The sequence below is a fragment of the Macaca thibetana genome, chromosome 13 (assembly GCF_024542745.1).
Source record: "Macaca thibetana thibetana isolate TM-01 chromosome 13, ASM2454274v1, whole genome shotgun sequence".
NCBI classification, from domain to species: Eukaryota; Metazoa; Chordata; class Mammalia; order Primates; family Cercopithecidae; genus Macaca; species Macaca thibetana.
The window spans coordinates 14,218,941-14,244,619 of record NC_065590.1 but is presented as its reverse complement, the minus strand read 5'-3'; the positions used below and the strand labels follow the sequence as shown (position 1 = coordinate 14,244,619).

The 25,679-nt window shown below is 42.4% G+C and overlaps 1 protein-coding gene and 1 gene segment (V, D, J or C); both read left to right on the top strand.

The window, feature by feature from the left end:
- Positions 1-14,405, top strand: part of LOC126934455 (immunoglobulin kappa variable 2-28-like) — a 182,063-nt gene extending 167,658 nt beyond the window's left edge. Inside the window, 1 exon segment of the V gene segment in view lies at positions 14,048-14,405. Within this exon segment, the coding sequence occupies positions 14,048-14,191 (144 nt within the window).
- Positions 13,343-25,679, top strand: part of LOC126934449 (uncharacterized) — a 76,287-nt gene continuing 63,950 nt past the window's right edge. The window contains exons 1-2 of the mRNA XM_050755247.1: positions 13,343-13,427; positions 13,791-13,908. Of these exons, the coding sequence (XP_050611204.1) occupies positions 13,379-13,427; positions 13,791-13,908 (167 nt within the window). The 5' untranslated portion in view covers positions 13,343-13,378. The remainder of the gene's footprint in view (positions 13,428-13,790; positions 13,909-25,679) is intronic.

Genomic DNA, 25,679 nt, shown 5'->3' with positions numbered 1-25,679 from the left:
CACAGAGGACATACGCTATGTATAGAGGTTGCCCTGCACACCCCCTGAAGGTCAACCTGATTCTCTGTTCCCAGGAGAGTCCCTCTGCTTGTGCTGAGAGAGAGCTTGTGTCCACATGCAAACTTGGCAGATATGGCAGGAGGACAAAGAGTCAGGCCAATGACAGCTAAACTCTAGAAGGGATGCTTTTCAGTTTGGAATTTTAGGTCACTTAGTTCTCATTTCTTCTCCTGTTCTCTGCTGTTATTAATATAAACTTTTGTATTGTTTTATCACCAGGTTCTTGCAGCGGTTTCAATTCCTTTCAACTCCCACATTGTTGCCCCAGAATAGGAAGATTCCCTTTGAAACTTACTAGTCATTTAGAAATGACAATTTGGGTACCAAATTATCACAAAAAATAAAAGGTTTTGAAATAATCATATGTATAATTTTTAGACGATAGGGTCAATACCTGAAAATATATCTGACTCCAATATTCTAACAGTGATGGGATGGAAAAAGTATGTTTTGCATGGTGTCACTTAAAATAATTATTCAAAAATATTTATGAACAAATCACGGGCAAATCAGTTTCATTTTATGAGGTGTTATAATCAACATATAGAATTTTTTGTATGTAAAGGACAAAATACTTTTTTTCTGGTTAAAATAATCAACCCCATCAGAAATGATTCTCTTCTAGAATGATCCACACCAGGGTAAATGAAGTTAAAACTGTATTCCCCAGGAGAAATATCAAAAATAAATAAATAATGAAAGCATGGTATATAGGAAAGAATCTATCACACAATCAAAGATAGACAAGTCTTCAGAGGACTTTTCTACACATATTTATGTGTGAGAACACGCATCGAGCCAGAAGTACATTGATTTCACTTCCACAATCAGCAGTGTGGAGACTAAAGGTAGTACAATTAAAATTACATTCTTAATCCCAAAGTCCAAAAACAAAGAACAGACAGTTTACAGAAAAGAGTTTGTAAAGCACAGAATGACAAGTCTACAGAAGGTACTCACAAGTGAGAAAACACATCTAGCCAAAATTCTAGGGATTTCACCAGCACAAACACCACTTTGGAGACTGGAGATGCTGTACAGCCTCCTGTGAGCAGGACACTCACCAGGTCCCTGCACAGTGTGATGGCCTTAAACACAAACCTCAAAGGAAGTTCAGCCTCTCATTGTGGCAGGAGCAGCTGCGGTGCCAGGGGATGTGTCTCCAGCAGTTGGAGTCAGGTGGGCTCAGGGAGATGACTGGAAAGCCTTTGAGGAAGGAAGAGGCCATGAGGCCTTAGTCACAGGCACAGGCTTCTCTTCTATGTGAACACGGCCAGGGTCCTCCAGGACACCTTCCAAAGCCTCCTCCTTCCTCCACACATAGGGTGCTGAAGCCCCACTGACCCTCCAGGGTTGGCTGCCACATCATCCCTGGAGCAGCCCCTAAAGTTCCCTGCTGTTCTCATGGCTGTAGAGATACTCAGTCATGTCACTGTAGGGGACCCTAGTGTGTCCTGTCCTCACCTGTTGCCACTGATGACCTTCACGGCACTTTCCTATGCCTTTCCCAAGTGAACCCACTCTCACCAACTATCAGGAGGATGGACGGTGGCCCACACTCTATGATGTTTGACTTATAAGTAAGTCAGGGCTCAGGATAGTCTCATGTTTGTGCAACTTATAATAATATCACATAGGAATCCTATTTTGACATTCCCTGACTCCTCATCCTCTCTGAGCAGTTACTCACTCTGCCCGTCCACTCTAAGACTTTCTTCTTGTGCAGCTGCTCATGGTGTTTCCATTTGGAGACTGATATGACTCTATTGGTGGAATACTAGATGTGTGCTTGTCACATCCTCACATTTCTAAGAATAAAAGACCGTTCTTTGGAGTAACATTTGCTCTTTGTTTCCTAGTTTGTCAGGATTACATTTCCAGTGATTGATATGAAAACTTCTTTGCTAAAATGCATTCATATTGCTATAAATTAACTGCATATTTTTGCATCTCATAAATTTGGATATGTGATGTTTATTTTCTGATCAAAGTACTTTGTAATTTCCATTTTTGTTGCTTCTTTGCCCCAAACTACATTTATTGGTACTTTACTTGTTTTCCAAGTATTTAGATTCTTTTGGCAAATTTTTAAAAAATTAAATTAGAATTTCAGTGGCCTTATGGATACGAGTGGTTTTTGTTTACAGTGATGAATTGTGTAGCAGTGAACTCTGGGCTTTAGTCACCCATCACCCGAACAGTGTACCTTGTGCCCAATAGGTAATTTTTCATCCCTCCTCTTCCCACCAACCCCCTTCTGATAACTTTCTCTTTCTGATTTCTTACACAATCCCCTCAGTTATATGTAATTTATTTATTTTTTTTATTTTTTTATTTTTGAGACGGAGTCTCGCTTTGTCGCCCAGGCTGGAGTGCAGTGGCCGGATCTCAGCTCACTGCAAGCTCCGCCTCCCGGGTTTACGCCATTCTCCTGCCTCAGCCTCCCGAGTAGCTGGGACTACAGGCGCCCACCACCTCGCCCGGCTAGTTTTTTGTATTTTTAGTAGAGACGGGGTTTCACCATATTAGCCAGGATGGTCTCGATCTCCTGACCTCGTGATCCGCCCGTCTCGGCCTCCCAAAGTGCTGGGATTACAGGCTTGAGCCACCGCGCCCGGCCTGTAATTTATTTTTTATGATTCAATCAACTTGATTTTATTGAAATATCTTGTTGCCCAAAATATATGTATCATTAGCCAATGTTTTGAAAGATCATGGAATCGGCTGTGGTTTGGTGTTGTGTTCTCTAAGTATCAGTCTTGTCCAGATGGTTGATAGCGTTGTTCAAGTCATCTGTATCTGCACTGGCCCATGGGGCGGAACTCTTTGCACTTCAACTCACACCTGCTGCAGACCTCTTTTCTACCCTTGGTCCCACTCACTACTGCAGAATTTCATGTCACCTGGTGGGCCAAAGCTGTATTCCATGGGGTAGAATATGTAGCCTCCAGAAACCAAAAAAGTCCTATTTGTGGCTTCCTTGTTTGAAAGACAAGGACACACATTACAAACACTGGAGTAAAATAAATATTCCTGTAATTCTGAACTCTGATTCACTCTGTCTTTATGTTACATGCATTACAATGGCCTTATTCTGTGTCTGCACTGGCCCAAGGGGCTGAGCCGTTTGCAATTCAACCTGGACCTGCTGCAGAGCCCTTTTCTACCCTGAGTCCCACTCATGACTGGCAGAACTCCATGTCACCTGGTGGGCCAAATCTGTATTTCAAGGGGTGGAATATGTAGCCTCCAGAAACCAAAAAATTCCTATTTGTGAGTTCCTTGTTTGAAAGACAAAAACACACATTAAAAACACTGGAATAAAATAAATACTCCCATAATCCTGAACTCTGGTGCGCTCCGACTTTATGTTACACGCATTACAATGACCTTATTAATGGGGACACCATTTAGTGGCATCTGATGGCAGTTGTAGAGACGAATGCCCATATTCAAGGTGCAGGGCAATGCCAGCCAGGGGAAATCAGCCTTCCAACCACAGCCACGATATGCCTAGGCAGCCACAAAGAGTTCTCAAGTCATTTTCTGATCATTTACCTGGTCATGGTGCAGTATCTGGACTTGCTCTCCAATGAGGAGGGTCTAAAATTTAACATTGTGATGTCCTTGATTCTGTTGCACCAACTTTCATCTAGTCTTTCTGTCAGCCACTCACAAGGGCACTCAAGTCAAATTCTCTGAAGATGTGACTGTCTTTTTCAAATTCTAGAGAAAAGGTTGATTTTAGATTTGCCTAGCAAATTAAATATTTTAATGCCATTAATATGGTCATTTAAATGGTATCCTTCTCTCAGTCTCTCTGCAAATGTTAACCTGGAGCAAATTTCATAACAGGTTTCTCTTTATTTTCGTTTTCCTCTACAATTTCTGAGTAAGATGACCTACTCTGAGAAAACCTATGAAGTAAGTTTTAACCCAAAACAAAATCATTATTTTGAAATTTAATACCATCACAAGCCAGAGACAAAAGATATTGCTCTTGCTTTATGGCTTACTTAGGATTATTATTGACTCGTAAGTATTTGCTTTAATCTTCCATAAAATCGAAAGGTTTATTCCTTTTATTTTGCCTTATATGAATAATTGTTGCAAAAACAGTTTTTCTTCGGTAACAGATTTGTATACCCTCTTATTTTCAGTTTTAATTTTCACCTAGGGCTGCTAAGATTCCAGAATACCAAAGAAACCATTTTCTAGGGGAGGATGTTTCTAATTTACTAGGGTAAGACTATTAAATATGAGTGAGATCCAGCTAAATCAGTGTCGGGCAAGAGATTATGCCTCTAGTCCTTTGTTAAACACGATCATTTTATACCTGACGACTCCTGGGAAGTCAGAATTTATTTCTTTTTATTGCTAACCCTTCTTCTTCTTTTTTTTTTTTTTGCTAGTAGATATTTTAGAAGAGTTAATATCTAGAAGTTTTCCAACGTAAGGGCAATTGGCTCCTCATACAGCATTTACACTTTGGTGATTCTTAGTTCCTGCCCAAGTATGACCAAATAATAATAAAGTTCACCACCATGATGTGAGCTCCTCTGCTTTTACAAGGCAGAGAATCAGCATTTCCAGTTGTTGATGCAGATACTACATTATTGTTGTATTATTATTAAGACAAGGAATGGCATTAAATTATTAATTCAGCTAGTGTTTCTTTTCTGTTCCGAACTCTTGATTTTTTAACAGGAGATGAAAGAAAGAGGTTAAACGAGAATTTCAGTTGATTTTAGAAATCAGTTTAAGTGGTTTACTTTGATCTCTGATTTTTCTTGAGTGTCTTAAATTTCTTTGTTAAAAATTCACATGAATATTTTATTGGTTCTTGAAACTATTTAATATGAAATAAGAAGCTATGAATGTGAGAATTCTCAAATTATGTTCTCATTTTTTCCTCAGGTAAGCTCTCTTACCTAAATTAAAATTTAAAATGTATTTTCCTTTTTCTTTTTGGTGTATTGATACAAATTCTCAGTGATGTATAAATGAGCCAAACATGGCCTGTGTGCCCTTGCCCTTATGCTGTTTATTTTTAAACTGCAGGCCTATTTCTCTGTGGTCTGTGCCAAATTCAAATTGTACAATCCAGTCATTTCAAAAACAGCCCAAACAATTAGCTTCTTAGTCATTCAGAAAACCTCATATACATATGAAAGTAATTGATACTCCGCCGGTTGTGAAAACCCCCATCCACTTCTGCCCTGGGAGCTCTCTAACCCAGAGACTCCCCACTGTGTAGCTGTGTGACATCCCCTAGACACAAAAGCCCCTTCTCCAGTAAATCCCCATCTCCACCTTCTGAGAAGCAGCCCTGGCACTTTAGCCTGGCCAGACTCCTGCCATGAGGGACTTTTCCCTGTAAACCCAAGAGCTTCACCTAATAAGTCACCTGTGCTACTGCCCCCCTGTGGACTTCTTTTTCTTGACCAGAACCCAAACTAGCCAAACCCCACTCAAACAGGAAGACACTTTCCACCCCACAAACACTGACTCCAGCATAATGGACACAACAATTCTACTTCCAACACTATCTTGCCAAGTCTTAAAAATAATACTCTTGATTCCAATTTTATGGACCCCTAAATAACAGCATCAGGCAAATGAGATGCAACTACAATAAGCCCCACCCATATCAGCTGCTCCTCATTCAGGTGACCATGGTCCAGATCAGAGACAGAGGCCTGCTCCCCAGCTAGATCCGAATGGAGGCTGTTCTTACACCTTCTAATCTGTGTCCACTGTGGAACAACCAGCTTACTCTCTTATCGAATAAGCCTTGGGATAACATGTTAACATACGGAGAGAGAAATTTCTGTTCTGAATTAGGAATATTATTGTTCAAGTAATATAGGGTAATTTAAGAGCCTTTTTATACTAAAAAAGAGTGTTTACAACATTTTTACATTTTGCAGATATGTAAGGCAATAGATTGTGTGAAAAAATAACGAATCACAGTGATAGACTTTCTAGTGATATATCATTTTCATTGAAAATTGCAATACTGTCTTAAGTTCAAGATTCTTAAGGAATGCTTTATAAAAATAGCATTTTAAAGAACCAAGTTTGTGTAAAACAAAATATGACACATTTTTATTGTTATTCATTTTCCCATAAATCAAATGTTTATGTTAAATAATAAATAGAACTAATTTTTCATTGAACACCTTTTTGGAGTAATCCTTCAAAACTAGCAATAAGATGGCTATGGTATTAGGGTCGTTATATTTTGTACGTTTTTTCCTTTCCATTTCTGCTACTTCTGACTCTTATTGTTGTGATTAATTAGGAGTCTGATATTTGTAAAACCAGGAACCTGATTAGAATTGGTCAACATGAAAATAAGAAAAGTGAAATACACAAATTTATAAAATGTGAAAAAAGGATTAAAAAATTAAATAGTTCTATGTGAGACATTTATTCTAATTCTGCCTCTTAGCTACAGTTTGATATCATTGATCCAGATTATTATCATGGAGTTCACCAAGTAAACGTCAATATTATCTTTACTCAATTATCTTTTTCAACCCTGTACATAAATATTATTTGGTACATTTCTCAGAAGATATTCTGACCAAGATTTCCTTTGAAATCTTACCTAGAAAGGCATTTGTTTGTTCGTGTTTCTTGGCAACATGACTTTGTGTTAAATTACCAAAGACTACATAGTAATACAAAGCAATTTTTTAATTGTTTACCTGCCCACACTTTTTTTCTGAACTATGTCTATCCTTGTGAAGGGATTTGATGTAGGTACCACTTTTCAGGAGCAGTTCAACAAAATGTTAGACACATCTCTGAAAAATGAAGAGTTCAGTTGTTTCCCTATCTAATGATCAGCCGTGTGGTAGACTGGCATTACTGAGTTGTGACCATTTTCACATGGAAGCCCAGGAAAATGGCAGTTATAGGTAAATTTTATGCTAAGACATAAAACTGTGGATCCAGTTCTTGTTCTTCTTACACAGAGTATCTCCATTTGAACTGCGGGTTCAGGGTTACAGCTGCACCACATCCAGGCTGGGGGAGACTCAGGATTCACCCAGAGTTGACAAGAAACTGGAAGTCCTCACAGGACCCGATTCCTCATGACCAAGGAGACCGTGTGGGAAGAGTTTCCCTGAACAGCACACAAAAAAACGTAATGCAAAGTTGTTTCTTGTTTGTTCTGTATCATTATCCTAGGAAATTCTTCTCTTAATAAATCCCTCTGGTTAATCTCACATATGTGAGATAATTATGACAAGACACATACCAGATTGCTATAATTGGTCACCATCAATTTTTTATTCACTGCCTGAGGCATGGAATTCTTTCCTCTTACTTAAGTTGCATTATGTGCTTTCTAAATGCAAGAGACACATATCATCCTTTAGGCAAAGGCCTTCGAGAGAGCACTCTTACATATATAAATCACCAGGTACCAAGGGAAGGCAGATTCTAACATTTGCCTCTAATGTTTTTTTCTTTTCTTTTTTTTTTTTGAGACAGAGTCTCGCTGTGTCACCCAGGCTGGAGTGCAGTGGCGCGATCTCGGCTCACTGCAAGCTCCGCCTCCCGGGTTTACGCCATTCTCCTGCCTCAGCCTCCGAGTAGCTGGGACTACAGGCGCCCGCCACCTCGCCCGGCTAGTTTTTTGTATTTTTAGTAGAGACGGGGTTTCATCATGTTAGCCAGGATGGTCTCGATCTCCTGACCTCGTGATCCGCCCGCCTCGGCCTCCCAAAGTGCTGGGATTACAGGCTTGAGCCACCGCGCCCGGCACCTCTAACGTTTTTGAACAGTTATCCTGGTAACAGCAGATTCCAGATAACTCTTGAGCTGATGGAAGTCTCCCTTTTTATTTGCAAGCACACTGCCCTGCCGTGCTTGTGAGAAAGCAAACTCTTTCCTTCTCTACGTGAGCTGGGCGAGAGCCAAGCAGGATGGCATTCATCTCCCAGAGATTCATCCTAAACACACATTTTTACATTGTCATGATCTTGGTGCTCTCTCAGAGTGGCACACCTATGTGTCTTTGTTCATGATCCAAATTTCACAGTTAGATCTTCTTTCCACGACTATAAGCAAAATGGATTTTAGCTCTATTTGTTTTTCTCCAAGGCACATTTTATATCACATTGCTCACAAGAAAGACCTGCCCCAACCACTGGCTCTTTCCACATCACTACACCCACCAGGGCATTTGCATGTTGTTTCCCGGGGAGAACCTTCCCTTGCAGTCAGATAAGAACTCAGCTCTAACTTCGCAGTTACAGATCAGAACTGCTCAGTTCACCTTCTCCAGATGAGGTTCCCTGCTCAGTTCTTGGGGCTGTTAATGCTCTGGGTACCTGGTAAGGACAGAAGGAGAGAAAGGAGGAGAATGGGGTAGGAGGGTGTGCTCTTGGAGGCTCCTCAGTCTCTCAGGTTTATTCAAACCGTATGTTAAGGAGTATGTTCTAATTTTCAGGGAAGGGAATTTATACTTTTTCCTATGAATAATTAGAAACCATCTCAAAAGAGCAATGACCAGTGCTCTAAGATCTTAGAAAATAAAAAAGTTCCTTGTGCTTATTTTCATGTATTTTAGAAAGTCTATTATTTATGATATGAATAAAATTTGAAAAAATATTAATCATAAATTAATATCATAACAGAATTTCATGAAAGTCGCTCATAATATTTGTAGCTTATATTGCACTTCTTTCTCTTTGTTTTAGGATCCGGTGGGGATATTGTGATGACCCAGACTCCACCCTCCCTGCCCGTCACCCCTGGAGAGCCGGCCTCCATCTCCTGCAGGTCTAGTCAGAGCCTCCTGCATAGTAATGTAAATACTTATTTGTATTGGTACCTGCAGAAGCCAGGGCAGCCTCCACGGCTCCTAATTTATAGAGTTTCCAACCGGTTCTCTGGAGTGCCAGACAGGTTCAGTGGCAGTGGATCAGGCACAGATTTCACACTGATAATCAGCCGGTTGAAGGCTGAGGATGTCGGGGTTTATTACTGCATGCATGCTTTACAAACTCCTCCCACATTGATACAGCCCTTAACAGAAACCTCCCTGTTTGGATGGCCCAGCTGCCCACGTGTACTGCTTATCTGGGGAGCAGCTCAGCAGGGTCTCTGAGTCTGCAGAGAGGAGTCTGTTGGAGAACTCAGGGCAGAGCTTGCTGCTGAGGACTCTGGCCCATGAGAGCCTCAGCTGCGCCTCAGTGTCACATGGCAGCACTCAATCAGCTGTTACAGCCTGGGGTTGGCATCAGCAGTAGAACTGTTCAGATGTTTCAAGTGTCCTAGAAGCAACAGCTCTGATGAAGGGAGAGTGAATGAAAGCTCATCCTCACCCTCCCTGTCTTGCACACATGTGTCAAGTACATTTATTCAGCAGAACAACCAGACAATGGAACAAATTAGTGCCAACTCAAGGGGAATACATGTTGGAAATAAACAGCTCGAAGTTGAGTTTATTCAAGTTAATACTTGGTAACATGGGAAAAGTATTACTTTCTCACTTTCCGAACATACTATCTCCTTTATCACTTAACTGCCCTTTTCATTAACATGTTCGAGAACGCATTCTATGCAAGCTGCTCTCAGGGGAGTATGGCTAAGAGTAGTCAGTAAATATGTTAGATTGACTATTCATAGACTTTGTAGACCCATTGCGTATATAAAATCCTCATGCCAAATATCTTAAATTTGATTCAATTACCATTTGTTCTGTGAAAAGGAAGTTTTTGCAATTACAAAAGTGAACTCAGAAAATAAAAAATCATAAACTGGAAGATGGAGAACAGAAAGTTACTTCATTTACTACAACAGAAATGCAGAATGAATACCATATGTCAGTAATTAGGTTGCTGTTGTATTTTCCTGATGTGAGTTGTAGGATCTCAGGCCTGTCGTCTTATTTAATTACGGAAAAGTATTTCAAGTGTGGACACTCGTTACTTTCCGGAGTATCTGGAATGATCTACGGTAGAGAAGCTACTAAAAATTACATTAAAAAAGAAAAAGGTGGCTGTTTTTGATGATGGGTGACTAGAGGTAACCAGGAAGAGCTGCTCCCACTGAGAGAAACCAGACCGTCAAGTGGACCAGCACACTCCAGACAGATCTTTGGGAAGAAGACTTTTAAAGTGGAAACAGGGAGGACACATCCTGGGCTGGAAGGGGAGGAAGCTGGGAATTCTGTGTGAGGTTTCTGAATACCAGGACTCCTTCCTGACCCTTAGTGGCCCCTAGGGAAGGGGTAAGTGAAACAGGCATGGAGCATCCCACACTTGCCATAGACCTCCATAATCCTAGCTGTGGAAAAACCTATGACCCCCGCAGACATTGGAGTTGGCAGGTAGAACCCCCTGTAGACTGGGCAGAGAGAGAACTTCAGTCCTGCATAGAGCACAGAGTGTTCGGAGTGGGAGAGGCTGAAGTGGAGTGTGACCATGGGCACCAGCCCCCCACAGCCTGCCTAATTTTTTGTATTTTTGGTAACAGGGTTTCACCATGTTAGCCAGGATGATCTCGATCTCCCGACCTCGTGATCTGTCCGCCATACTTTCCCAAAGTACTGGGATTACAGTCATGAGTCACTGCGCCCAGCCCCAAAGAAGATTTTTAGCCGTTCAGAGAATGCTTGCTTTTCATATCACAGAAAACCCCATCCACATCTGTTAGCAGTAGGTAAGATAAGCCCCAGGTTATGAAAATTGGAAACCACCCCTGCCCTCTGGATGTCTCGGACCCAGATTAAGCTGTTCTCTGGCTACCCCTAGACACAGAAGCCCTTTCTCCAATGTTCCTTCACCTTAGGAGTTCCCTTGATCTCCACCTTTTCTGAGTAGCAACCCCAACATCTTTGATTCTAGACAGTCTCCTGCTGTGAGGGACTCCTTTGGGCACATCTCTCAAAGCTTCACCCAACAGTCATGTGTGCTACTGCCACCCGACGGACATCGCTTTCTCTTTGATCAGAACCCCAATTTCTCAAACTCTCTGTGAACAGATCCACACTGTCCACCCGACAAACACTGACTCTGGCGTAATGGACACAATTCCACTTCTGACACTGACTTCTCAAGTCATACAAATAATACACTTGTCTTCCATTTTATGGACTCCAAACTAACAGCATCTGGCAAGTGACATGTAGTAAACCCCACCTATATGAGTCCTTCCTCATTCAAGTGATCCTGGTCCAGATGAGAGAAATACAGAGGCCCGCTCCACACCTGGATCAAATGGAGGCTGTTCATCTACCTTTTTATCTGTGTCGCCTGTGGAGCGACCAGCTTTGTCTGCTGTTTGAAGCCTCTGCATACTCTACTAACATTCAGGACAGAGATTCCTGTTTAGAATGAAGAATATTATTCTTTAAGTTTAACAGTATAGGGCAATTTCAAGGCCTTTAGTATAGGGTTACTTCAGAGCCTTTTTATTACTGAAACAATTTTTTACAAGCTTTTACATTTTCAGATATGTAATGACAAGAGATTATGAGATAAAACAACCAATCCCAATGGTAACCTTTTTAAAGCTTTGTCATTAATTTTCAAAGGAAGCAACAGTACTCTCTGAAATTCAGCACCGTAAAGAATACTTTGTAAAACTAAGATTTTGAAGAATTGACTCATAGTAAAAGCATGCCTGATAGATTTATTACTGTAATTCATTTTCCCACAGTGCAAGTTTCTATATAGAATAGTGGGTGGAACTGATTATTCATTTAACACCTTTTCAGACTAATCCATTTATACCAGTGATAAGATGTACCTTAATGTTCTCTTTTAGATTGTGTGTTTCTTTTGTGTGTTTACTTTTATTTTTCTTTTCAGTATCTGATGTTTCTAACCCTTTTAACTATTATGATGAATTAGGAGTTTGACATTTTCAAGGCTAAGAACCATATTTGATCTGATCAGCATCACAAAGAAGTCAATGCCAGGCACAGCGGCTCACTCCTGTAATCCCAGCCCTTTGGGTGGCCAAGGCAGGTAGATCGCTTGAGGCCAGGAGTTCGAGACCAGCCTGGCCAACATGTGGAAACCTCTTCTCTACTAAAAATACAAAAATTAGTTGGGCATGGTGGAGAGTGCCTGTAGTCCCATTGACTCCAAAGGCATGAGAACTGCTTGAACCCGGGAGCCCGGGAGGCGGGGTTGTTGTGAGTGGAGATTACACCACTACACTACAGTCTGAGTAACAGAGCAAGACTCGGTCCCAAAAAAAAAAAAAAAAAAAAAAAAAAAAAAAAAAAAAAAAAAAAAAGCACTCAAATACATAAGATTTGCAAAAAGTACTCGAAGAAAACAATAAATACAAATTTAAATAGTGAAAAATGATACATTTATTCTGATCCTACTTTCACATTACAATTTGATGTTCTCAATTTAGGTTACTGCCATGAAGATCAACATTTTAAGGTCAATATCATTTTTACTCAATTTTTTTTTCACCAACTATGTTAAAACATCTATGCCAGTGCATTTCCCAGAAGATAATCAGGAGGAACTTTGTGTGGAATAATAATACCTAGAGCTCTGTTTGGTTTTTCTGGTGTGTGTTCCTTACCAAGTAAATCAGACATTGTATTAAATCATTGAAGATTACATAGCACTAGTAACTATTCTTTTAATCGCTCCCAGGATTTTTGTTTTTTTCAGGACAGTGACAGTCCTTGTGATATGATTTGATGCATGCGCCATTATACAGGAGCTGCTAAATTCAATATTAAGCACATCACTGACAAATGAAGAATACTCAGGTTGTTCTCCTATTATAACGATCCGCTGTGTGGTAGATTCATATCCCTGAGCTGCGATCATCTTTCAATGAAAACCTAGGAAAATGTCATCCATAGTACTGCTGACCCTGAGACTTAAAACTGTGGATTCAGTTCTTGCTTTTCCTACATAGAGAATCTCCTTTTGAACTGTGGTCTCATAGCTGTGGCTGTGCCACATACAGGTCCGGGGGAGACACGGGTTCACACTCAGAGTTGACAAGAATTTGGAAGCCCTGACATTCCTATAAAATGTTACTTGCCCAGAATTGAAACTTTCAAATTCAGGTCCTTCTTCCTACTCTACTGATGAATTAGATTTTCTTAGTTTCCCACCAAAGGGCACTTTCTATCACATTGCTCAAAGAAAAGACATATCTACCCCCCTTCACCCCCACCCAGTGGCTCTTTCCACACCACTGCACCCACCAGGGCATTTGCATATTGTCCTCTAGGGAGGACCTTCCCTTGTGAGTCTGAGATAAAAGCTCAGCTCTAACCTTGCCTGATCAGGACTCCTCAGTTCACCTTCTCACAATGAGGCTCCCTGCTCAGTTCCTGGGGCTGCTGATGCTCTGGCTCCCTGGTAAGGATGGAGGAGTTGAGGGAGGGGAAGAGGTTTGGAGAGTGAGCTCTGGTGGCCCCACTGATTCCCATGTTTATTCTAACCATGTGTTAAAGGAATGTGGCCTATGATCCAGGGAGAGGAATTTATATTTTGCCCTGACAATAGAAACCTCCTAAAATCAGTGCTCTGAATAATATCTTGAGAAATGAAAGAGCTCTTGTGCCTATTTAATAAAGGGGTCATTTAAAAAGTTTGTTTTTATGATATGAATACAAGTTTGTAAAACTAAAACATTAGCTATAAATCAACATCATAAGCCAAATCTCAAAAGTTGCACATTATGCTTTCACATAACCTTGCACTTCTCTCTCATAATTTCAGGATCCAGTGGGGATATTGTGATGACCCAGACTCCACTCTCCCTGCCAGTCACCCCTGGAGAGCCGGCCTCCATCTCCTGCAGGTCTAGTCAGAGCCTCCTGCATAGTAATGGAAACACCTATTTGCACTGGTACCTGCAGAAGCCAGGCCAGTCTCCGCAGCTCCTGATTTATGGGGGTTCCAACAGAGCCTCTGGAGTCCCAGACAGGTTCAGTGGCAGTGGGTCAGGCACTGATTTCACACTGAAAATCAGCAAGGTGGAGGCGGAGGATGTTGGGGTTTATTACTGCGTGCAAGCTATAGCGTTTCCTCCCACAGTGGTACAGCCCCGAACAGAAACCTCCCTGCTGGGGTGTCCCAGCTGCTCACTTGTCTGGGGAGCAGCTCAGCAGGGTCTCTGAGTCTGCAGAAGAGGAGACTGTTGGAGAAGTCAGGGGCAGGGTTTGCTGTTGAGGGCTCTGGCCCATGAGCGTCTCAGCAGCACCTCAGTCCCACATGGTCAAAGCTTTTTAAGTTTTCAGGCTCATCACCACCCTGCCTGTCTTGCCCACATTTGCCAATTACATTCAGTCAGCATAACAGCCAGAACATAGATGCAGTTTAGTGACAACACAAGTGGAATCCATGTGGAAAGCGACCAGCTTGGGGTTTATTTTACACAAGTTAATACTTGGTGATAATACTTGGAATTATTGAGAAATCGGCATTTTCCCACTTTCCTTACTTTCTGTTTCACTTTACCACTCACACTAGATCATAAACAACAGAACTGTGGTTAAGAAACAGATTAAAAAAAAAAAACTGGAGATGGCAAAAAATCAAGGGGTTGTGTGCATCTCCTCAACAACAAAATGATGTTTGCAGGTTTCCCCTCCTTCTTTTCCATTTTTGCTGCAAAGAAGCAATTTCACCAGCTCCCTGTCAGAGGTTACATTTGGAGCGTTTATAAACAAAAGCTTTAGGCAGTTAGTGTCTAAGGGGAGGGTGGCAGGAGGGTGGGTCTGAATTGCAAACATAGAGGAGGTCAGAGTGAGTCATGGAAAGACTGTGGGTGTGGGAAGAAAAGATTTAGAACTCAGACCTTTGGCCACAGCCTTAGGAACCGAAGACTGCAGAAGATTTATCAAGGAATAGGAGACAGAAGAGAAGCTGGATAATCTTTTGAGAGATGATGATGGAGGTCCAGGTGGAAGATGATGGAGGATGCATGGGGGTGAGCCAATGGGGGTGAAAGTAGGGGAAGGGGTCAGATTTGAGAAAAATTTGAGATCAAGTAACCTTGGCTCCACTGCTGTTAGTTTCAATGTTCCCAGTACAGTGTGCTGTACATGCAATAAAAATCAAAATTATTTTTTTATTTTTTTCATCATTATTTTTTTTCATTGACGCTTCCCCTCCACCTGCTGGTGTTTAGGAAGAAGACTCCTTGTTTCCTGTTAGATTTTTTTTTCTAGTAACCAAGATTTTGCCTCTACTGCACATTTCCCTTTCCTAATTATCTTTCTGAACAGAGATGGCCCAGGTGCTTCACTACTGAAAGTCTAAACCTCTTATCCAAATCCTTCAGTCTAGTGTTTTGGTCCTTTTCTTTCATGTTATTTTCTTGTTTCTTTGTCATCACCTTAGCAATAAAAATATCACTTTTTTTTTTTCATTTGACTCCTAGCTATCACAGTTGAGAACTTAACGAAACACACTGATTACCTTCGGAACAGGTAATAGGCTTGTAAAGTGGTATTGAGAGATCCAAGTCCACGTGCTCAGGAAGCTACATGAGGAGCCAGGCTCTGTCTAGCACAGGGGCCAGTGCCTCTCCCAGAGTGCCCAACCCAGCTGACTCTGCAGAGTCCCTCTGTGTTGTTATGTCACTCACTGCCTTCTGTAAGTGAGATATTCTGATAAGGATCCCGGTGGATCCTACTGGAGTCAGGGGCCACCCATACCCTCTGGGGGGGCTGAGGACCACAGGCCCCTGAAGACAATCGCAGGTCTGGAGGGTCTTAGCCCATGACTGTCCTCTCTAGAGACAGCTTCTCCCAGATGGCCAAGGGCTGCCTATGGCTGTGTCCTTCCTTCTGCATGATAAGGGGGGCAGAGCAGGTCTCTAAGCAAACCCTGAGCAAGGCCATCCTGTGTGTGTCCCTCTGAACTCTGAACTTGGACATAGGTGATGCTGGATTCACTTAAAGAAGCAAAGCGATTTATGATCATGGGAAAAAGGGAGAGAAAAGGTTGGCAGGAGAGAGAGAGCTCACACTTGTGATGTGTGTACAAGACCAACACTGAGAGTTTAGTATTGAGTATAATCCTCAGGTTCTGTTCTATGGAGCTTATAAATGTACCTTATGTGGGAAAAGTGTCTTTGGAGTTGTAAATTAAGGGTCTTGGAATGAAGAGATTCTCGTGCATTAAGCAAGTGAGCTCTAAATGCAATCACAAGTGTCTTTGGAAGAGTGAGGTAGAAATAGATTGAACACAGACAGAAGAGGAGAAGGCGCTGTGATCGCAGAGACAGATACTGAAGTGATGTGGCCAGAGCCAAGGAAAGTTGCAGCCACCAGAAGCTGGAAGAGGCAAGAACAGACTCTCCCAGAGCCTCTAGAGGACCCAGCCCTGATTACTCCCTGATCTTGGCCTGGTGAAACTGATTCTGGAATTCTGGCCTCTAGAACTATGAGTGATTACACTTCTGTTGTTTTATACCATTACAGTCTTGGTAACTTGTTATAGCAGTCTAAGGACTCTGATACAAATGTGACTGTGTTAGAAAATCCATACTTGGCCAGGCCTGTTGGCCCATGCCTGGAATCCCAGCACTTTGGGAGGCCGAGGCAGGCAGATCATCTGAGGTCAGGAGTTTCAGACCAGGCTGGCCAACATGGTGAAACCTTGTCTCTACTAAAAGTACAACAAAATTAGCTTGGCATGGTGGCATGTGGCTGTAGTCCTAGCTACTCTGTAAGCTGAGGCAGGAGGAGGTTGCAGTGAGTTAAGATCATGTCACTGCACTCCAGCCTGGGCAACAGAGCGAGACTCCATCTAAACTGAAAAAAAAAAAAAAAAAAGAAAGGAAGAAAATCCATACTAAAGGTAGTATGATGGCTTGCAATCTCCTTGTTCAATTTTCTAATGCTAGCTATAAATGGGTTAGTGGGATATTTTACAGTGGAAAGTATGTACATGAAATTTCACAGTGTATAGAGAGGTATCTGTTAGTTATAGAGTAAGTGTTGATAATTTTTAATTGAAAATGACCACTGACTAGGGATATCTTACATGACATCTTCATTCTGACTTATCCAAGGATGCATAAAAGGGGTACTAGGTATTCCCTAATATATACATGTATATATCTCTCTAATAAGCGTGTGTGTGTGTGTGTGTGTGTGTGTGTGTGTGTGTGTGTGTGTATTTCATGGCACATCATCTGGTGAACCGGTATGATGTGCCATGATATTTGCAGGGCCCCAGTGCACATAGGAAGGAATGGCTCATTAGAGTGCTGGGGTGAGTTGATGGCCCAAAGTCACATGATCAGCAATTGCAGAGGCTGAGTTTCAAACCCAGGGCTTCTGACCTTAAATACGTTCCTGTTACAAGGCCACATTCATTCCATAGAGAAGCTCATGGTCTATAAAATCAGAGACAAAGCCGGAAGGATAGTATGAAATTCCCCACATAAGTCCCCTGTTGCTTCTACCTCTGCCCCTCACCACGCTGACCCTAAACTTAAAACTCAGGCCCTTCTGCAGTTTCTCAAAAACTAAATGACTTTCAGCTTTGGGGGCAGAGGCACATCTTGCATGGCTCTCACCACTTCTTTATCTTCTCTGCCATCCTCATCTCTCTGATTCAATCCTTCTTCTCAGATTATGTCCTGTATATCTAATTTGTCCTCCTAATGTGAAAATAAACAAACCTGTAGCCGCCCCCCTCTTCTCACGTGCTGTGACAGTCATCCCTTGACTCTCAGATAGCCAGATTCTGCAAAAGCTAATTGAAAGGATTTGGTCAAGAGATTTTCTTCCTAAGAAGAATTCTGGAGCTATCTCCTCACAGTAAAATGTTCTCTGTCTCTTGTCAAAATTGACAATAAATGATTGGAGAGTAGAAATATTTGTGAGAATAGAGGACAACCACACACTCAGAGAGATGAAAGACATGACTTCCCTTTGCATTAATTTTGTATTGTTGCTGTAACAAATTACCAATGTCTTACTGGCTTCAAACAGCACAAATTTATTATCTTATAGTAGTGGAGGTGAGAATTATCACTGAGCTAAAATCAAGGAGTCAGTAGGGTCTATTTCTTCTGGAGGATCCAGGGAGTATAATCTGATTTCCTTATTTTCATCTTCAAGATGCCCCACCTTCCTTGCTCCATGTCCCCTTCCTCCATCACTCCAGCATTCCTCTCCGTTGTCCCAGCTCCTGTCTGACTGTGACCCTCCTCCTTCCATATTATAAGGACCCTTGTGACTCTGCTGGCCTCACCCAGAACATCCAGGATACTCCCCTGATCTCAAAATTCCTCACTTAGTCACATCTGCCAAGTTACTTTTATAATGTAAGGTAACATTCAAAAGTTCCAGATATTAGGACATGGATTTCTTTGGTGGGATGTGTTCTTCATTTCAACAACAACTCTCGTCATCCCCACAACTATCCTCCCCAAAGCAGAATAAAACACACACAGGCGCGCGTGCGTGCGCGCACACACACACACACACACATACACACACACATACACACATACACATACACACACACACACATACACACACACACATACACACACACACAGGCGCACACACACACACACACATACACACACACACACACAGAGCTGATTTATGAGGCAAGAGAGCTGAAAGAAACCCGAGAGTTTGGATCCCTGATGTGTGGATTTTAATTTCTAGGGGATTCTGATTTTGCTGCTCTAATATGTACTTTATGGTGATAGTCATTTCTTAAAGCCTCCTTTGATTTAGTACTTTAATTTAATCTGAGAGATTAATAAAGTGAAATTAAATATGTCTTAAATTTTGTGAATTTTCCTGTTTGTGCATCAAAAAAGAAGAGTTATCTGGCAAGAATTCAGACCACCTATACCCTCCAAGAGTGAGAGTCTGTCCACTGTCTTAGGTTGGGCCTCCCAGTGACAAGGATTTCCATGCAGGCAGCTTATGTACAAGGTGCAGGAAACACTGGGAGGAAACAAGGAAGTGTACGAGGAAGAGAGAAGAGACAGTGAAAGATTCGTCAGCAAGGAGCTACCAGTGAAGACACCTGGGACCCAAGCCCACATGGAAACACATGGAAAATGCCTCTGGGTTATTCCACCCAAGAGGTGAAGAAGCTGGGTTACGTATACACCTTCCTGTCGTCACTGATTGAGGGCTGTCCTAGGGAATGCTCATTCCAGGCCCTGAGCTCTGCCATGTGTGCATGCAGAGCTGCCTTCCCAGCTTCAGAGAGAGTAGCAGGGGACATAGCCATGCAGAGTCAACATAAGTACAGTAAGGGGAAATGTCCAGGGTAGCAAAAGTGACTGCTACATGCACACAGAATAAAAAATAAAATGCGTATTTCAATCCAGAGTTTTATCTCTCTGAACCTGGATCCTGACAGACTGTTTGGCAGCAAGACCTCTTGAAATTCAGGCCCCAGGAGAAGCATCAGGAAGACTGCACACAGGATGCACCGCCAAGCTCTGGCCACTCTTACTCCTGCATGAGGCATACTCCCCGGATTCCTGGGGTCTACTCCACTGATGCTGATATAATTAGTTCCACTTCCCCTGATGCTGAACCAGGCTAGGATGCCCTGAACAAAGGCAACCATGTGAGATATAGGGGTTCAAATCAGTGTCCAAGTTTTATCCTAATTCAAACTATTTCTCCATGTACCTTGGTGTCGGCTTCACAGGATATGGAGACTGTCTCTTCTACATGTGAGACAAGGAGGCTTAGGTCTGGGTAAGGATGATGCCCCCACTCACTGCTAAAGAGTAAAAGAGGAAAGTGGCATTGATGGTACACGGCAGGCACATTCACTGAGCAGCAGCCACCCTCGCAAGAAGAGAGAATTCACTGACCTGGACTTTCCCCAGGGGCTCCCAGTCACCTGCTCTGCAGAAAGCCAGGCTCCAGGGCAGCTGGGCCAGAGATCCCACAAACATGCTGCTGGGGGGTGCAGCTCAGAGCGTTACTGATGGATATGATCTTGGTCTTCCTATTTTGGAACAATTGAGCATCGGAGCCTGGATCGATTCAGAATTTGTTGATCCTAACCCAGGCTCCTATAGTTTGATGAAGAAATAGAATTTTGTTTACATATTCAGATCTGGCATCACTAGTCAGCTCTTTATTCTGATGAACTGGGCATAAGAATACCCAATGCCATAAAAGACGGTGGAATATAGGGGTCTGGAAACCAAGATTGAGCTCCAGCCCTTTTAGTCCCTTTTAGGGTGTTAGAGAGACATATAGCTCTGGATCATGGTGGGTTTGGGAGGGGGTATGTGCACTGAGGAATCATTTTATCATCTTTATACATCTGCAGATAATTGCTTGATTCTATACTAGTAATAACAATGGCTTAAGGTTATTAAAATATACTTTTGATTACATGAAACATGCTTCTAATAAAATGTTTTTTTTTCATTTATAAAAGAAAACAATCTCATACGGACAGTGATGTTTTTAGTATAGAACAAAGGATTTTTACTCTCATATCTACCTAAGAGTGACTTGAAGATCTGATAACCCCACCCTCTAAGACTTTATTATGTATTCCCTACAAACAAGGATAGTCTCCTACGTGCTCCCAATACAACCATAAAATACATTATTTCATCTAGCTGCCAAGGCCATTTTAAATTTTGACAACTGTTCCAAAAATAACTTTTATAACAATAGTGAGTGTAGGAAGAAACAGGTTCTCTGCAGCAAGTCTGTGCTGCCCTGGTCTAACCTGGGACACTGAGGACACTGGGCCTGTGCTGAATTTGGTAGGTTCTCCATGTGCACGCACTCATCAGCGCTCTGTGGAATACTGAGGGAGGCCTCTGGAGATAGCCTGGGCTCTCTCTGGGGATAGCCAGGGCTCCCTTCACTGTTTGTCTGTCTCCACCTTTCTGGACTACTGGCTCTTCTCCCTCTCTTCAGGGATACTACAGAGCTCTTCACGGATTTCCTTTCCCCACATAATTAATGCTCTGGAAACTCTATGCAGGGTGTGAGTTGGATCAATTTAAACCTCACTTCCAGTTTCCAACTCTCTGGGATAATTGGCCTTAATTTCCAACATTCAATCACTTGACAATAATTGTTTTATCTATTTTGTGCTGTGTTTTAGTTAATCCAGGCAGGGTGGTAAATCTGGTCCATGCTAATCTATTTTGAAAACACATTGAATTTCTGGAGACAATGTCTGAATTCAGAATTTTGCACTCTCTGGGATTCTTCATTATTGGTAGTGCGAGGGTAGCAGGGCCTAATCTGGAGTAGCATTGGGGCCCTCACTACCATTTCCTCATTTCTTGCTCTGTCCCACAACATACAAAGTCTCTGCTCACATACAAAGACACTTCACACACATCCACATGCCATCCTGTTTGCCCCTTTCCACATCATGCACCTAGGGAATGAACACCTGATGTGTAGCCACTGTCAAGAGAACAGACCCAAGGATGAGTCCATGGTAGTCCCTGGAAGTCAGGCTTAGAGCACTTGAATTTGAAATTTCAGGGTCCCAGATACCCACAGTGTGACACAGAGGAAGAAAATTGGCTCTGCCTTGGCCCAATCTCTCTGCAGGAATGGCTAGAGGACAGCTAGGTGAGGGGCCTTCACTTCTAGAACCCAGAGCAAAGGGCCCCTCTTGTTGGATGTGAATGTGGCCCTGGTTGATGCATGATTACTGAGACACTCTGATAGACCCATTGAAATACGAGATTGAAGGCCTCCAACCATGATGCTCTGTCAGTGTCCACAGGGCCCCTTCATGATCCAGCAGGTTGTTGAGAACTTCCTGGCCTTGATACACTCTCACCAGGGCTGGCTTTGTCTCCAGCCTCATCCTTCCTTCCTCCCTGTCTTCCCTGAAACTCAGAGAAAATTCCTCATGATATGATCTTGGTCTTCAAACGACTTTGGAGGGAATTGATCCTCCGGAACTCTATGCTATTCATGGCTATAGGCTTATCCTAATTCAGGCTCCAGTTTCAGGGTCATCCTGTTTGGTTAGAGAAACAAACTGTATTTTATTTTATATCAGTGTTGGCCTCCTCAGGTAGAATTTCCACGCTGATGAGCTGAGAGAAACAGGACTGCATGGCAGAAGAGCGTCGACCATGGAGGGTTCCAAACCAAGAAGAAGACGCTTGTTTAGTCAACAGGCACTAAAGAGACCCTTGACTTTGGATAATAATTTGTCTGTGAGCCACACACATTTATCTTTGAGAATCTACATTATATTTCTTGCGCTTATGATTGTAAGAGGGATGGCTTAGCACTATTACACACTGCTTCAGAACACATTTGGGCATGCTCTTAAGAACAATCATTTTAATTTTTTTTAATTGAAACAATTTCACACCTACAGAAAAGTTGTACGTGTAGTGTAATGTACCACTTTCCCACCCTCTAAACCATCTGAGAGTGTGCTGATGACCTCACAGCTCTGTCCTCGAAGACTTTGCTATGTATTTTCGCAGATAAGATACTCTCCTACATAACCCAATACAACTGTGGATTCAGGTAATCAGCACTAATACATGACCCCATCTAGCCCTCAGGTCCATTTCAAGTTTTGTTTATTGTCCCCATAATGTCTTTTGTGACAAAATAATTCATGTGTTGTCTTTCCTGGCTGGTATCTCTTTAGTGACCTTCAGCCTGGTAGAGTTCTCCAGTCTTTCCTTGGACTTCATGACTGTATCCCTTTTGAAGACTGCACAACAGTTTCTGCATAGGCTGTCTCTCAGTTTGGATTTGATTGATTTTCTTCATAATTGAATTCTGCTAGGGGCCCGGTGGCAGGAATATCCAGAATAGATGTGCTCTCACTGCATCCTGTCCAGAGGTGTACAGTTTCCAGCTGCCTAGTGACTGACAAGGTTCAGTCTGACTCCTGCTGAAGGGGGTGTCTGCCAGGCTTCTCCCTGGACCTTCACTCTTGTTCTCTTTGACAGTGATAAGAATTTGTGGAGAAGTCCTTGATATTTCATGAATATCCCCTCCCAATCAGCATACGGACTCATAGATTCATACTTGCTTCAATGGGTTATATTCTGCTACCATCATTATTTATTTTCATAGTCAATACTTCCCAGACTTGTATAATGGGAGCCCCACTTATACTAGCTCCTAATATCTGCTGTGTTTACTCCATCATTCTCTGAGCACTTCCTTAGTTTCTGGCACTAGATTGTGCAGCCTCATCTTTAACTTCACCTATTTTAGACCTGACACCAGCCATTTCTCCAAGGAATACTGACTCCTTTAATCGAAATTGGTGTACAGAAAAAAAACAAGAGCCATGCATTTAATGTGCTTTTTTGGACTGATGTGTCATTGCTTCTAGGGAAAATTTATCTAGAAATGTTTATCTATCTATCTATCTATCTATCTATCTATCTATCTATCTATCTATCTATCTATCTATCTATCTATGTCTCTCCTCTCTACAAATCATCTATCCCTCTATCTTTTTACATATATCTATATAAAATCATGAATTTGCACGGATATACTTTCAATCAAAAGTCACCGAATTTATTCTAGTATCCTTAAAAAAAAAAATTGTAGTACTTTCCCCATGGTATCTTGGCTCCTCTGTGTCACACCAATGTCTTGCTGTCTTTGCTACTTATACTCCACTTGCAAAGAACTTCCCTCTTATTGCCCACACACCTGCATTAACCCTTATACCCCTTGCTAGCCCAACATGAACTTTGACTAGTGCATGGGTGATCTCTTCATCCTGCCTGGGCTCTGACTCTAGCACCAGTGGTTTACCCATTTGAATGCCCAGCTTGCCCTGCTCCAGCTGTGACATCTGCACTAGTGGGAGGAGGGTGTTCCACATCCTGTATGCTTATGTGGGGACACCCTTCTCTCCACATTATAGCTTCAATACCCATGACGAGTGTTCCTCTCTATCCTAAAACATGGGTGCCCTTTTCATACTGTGTGAGCTTCTACTCCCTGTGCAAATGCCGTTTTCCCCTTCATTTTTGTGGCATGGTTTTCTTTCTGATCCTGCTTTGGCCAAATGCCCTAAACTCAATTATTATTTTTTTATTTTTTATTTTTATGAGGGAGAGTCTTGCTCTGTCACCCAGGCTAGAGTGCAGTTGTGCAATCTCAGCTCACTGCAAGCTCAACCTCTCAGGTTCACACTGTTCTCCTGCCTCAGCCTCCCGAGTAGCTGGGACTACAGGTGCCCACCACTATGCCCAGCTAATTTTGTTTTTGTATTTTTAGCAGAGATGGGGTTTCACCGTGTTAGCCAGGATGGTCTCCATCTCCTGACTTCATGTTGAACCCGCCTCGGCCTCCCCAAGTGCTGGGATTACAGGTGTGAACCACTGCGCCCGGCATAACAGCTGAATACTCTTAAAAACTGGAAGAGCTTGGTAATATGGAGATATTTAAATTTATGTAACAGGGCAGATTCAAGGGTAGAGGTGAACACTTGGTCTGGATAACATCTCTGCTTCTGAAAGGGAATAGCTTGAGTTAAGAGTTATAGAGGGCAGTCTGGACTTGAGGGCCCCTGTCAGCTCTTGGGGGTCCTGCTGCTCTGGCCCCCAGGTAAGGAAGAACATTAGCAATTTACTCGGCCCGGTGTGCTTAGCACTACCTGGCAATTCAGGGAAGTCCTCTCAGAACATGGTTAATAGCGTTAATTGTTTGTTTTCAATCTTTGGTGCTAGATGCGACAACCAGGTGACCAGTCTCTATCCTCCCTGTCTTCATCTCTAGTTGAGAGAGTCACCGTCACATGCCAGGCAAGTCAGGGCATTAGCAATGATTTATATGCATGCCAGCAGAAACCAGGAAAAGCTTCAGAGCTGCTGAACTATGTTGTGTCCAATTTGTAAACTAGTGTCCCACTGTGATTCAGTGGCAGTGGATCTGGGACAGATTTTATTCTCACCATCAGTTGCCTGCAGCTTGAAGTCGTTGCAACTTATTCCGTCAACAGTACAAGAGTTACCCTCCCAGTGTTACAAACCCAACCACAAATCACCCAGGCAAGCAGATGTAGGAAGTTGCTCTGCACCAGCTGCGCCTCATGGGGCCTCCATCTGCTGACAATGTTCCTCAGATGCAGCCATGCTCTGAGCAGTTTTGGTAAAAGGGCCCAGGGGCTTCTCTGTACTCTAAATCTCTTTCCTTCTCCTTAGCTCCAGCAACAGATATGGCAAAGCCTTTGATGATTTATCAAAAATCAGTGTCACTACAGCGGAGGATTATGAGGATTCTGTGTTACAGCCCAGCCGAGGTTCATACAGAAAAGGAGAAGCTTCTGTAGTGACTCCAAGGAGAAAGTGTTTTAATAGAGGGCTAATTATTCAACAATAGCATTGTCAAATGTTTGCCTGTGTATACTGACTTGGAGATTTTGTTCAGTCGTGTAACTTACCATGGGAATATTGTGTACTGAGTCGTCACTACCCTTCAGCCTTGAACTCACATGAAACACAATTCACACACTGGAGACAAGCTCAGTGCCGTGCATTAGAAACACCCAGCCAAGCTCTCCCTGGATCAGCCAAAATCATTAATAAAAAACATCTGTGAACATGCAAATACATGCTTAATACTATAAGCTACTGAGTTCCGAATACTTGGTTACCAACCATTACTGTGCAAATAC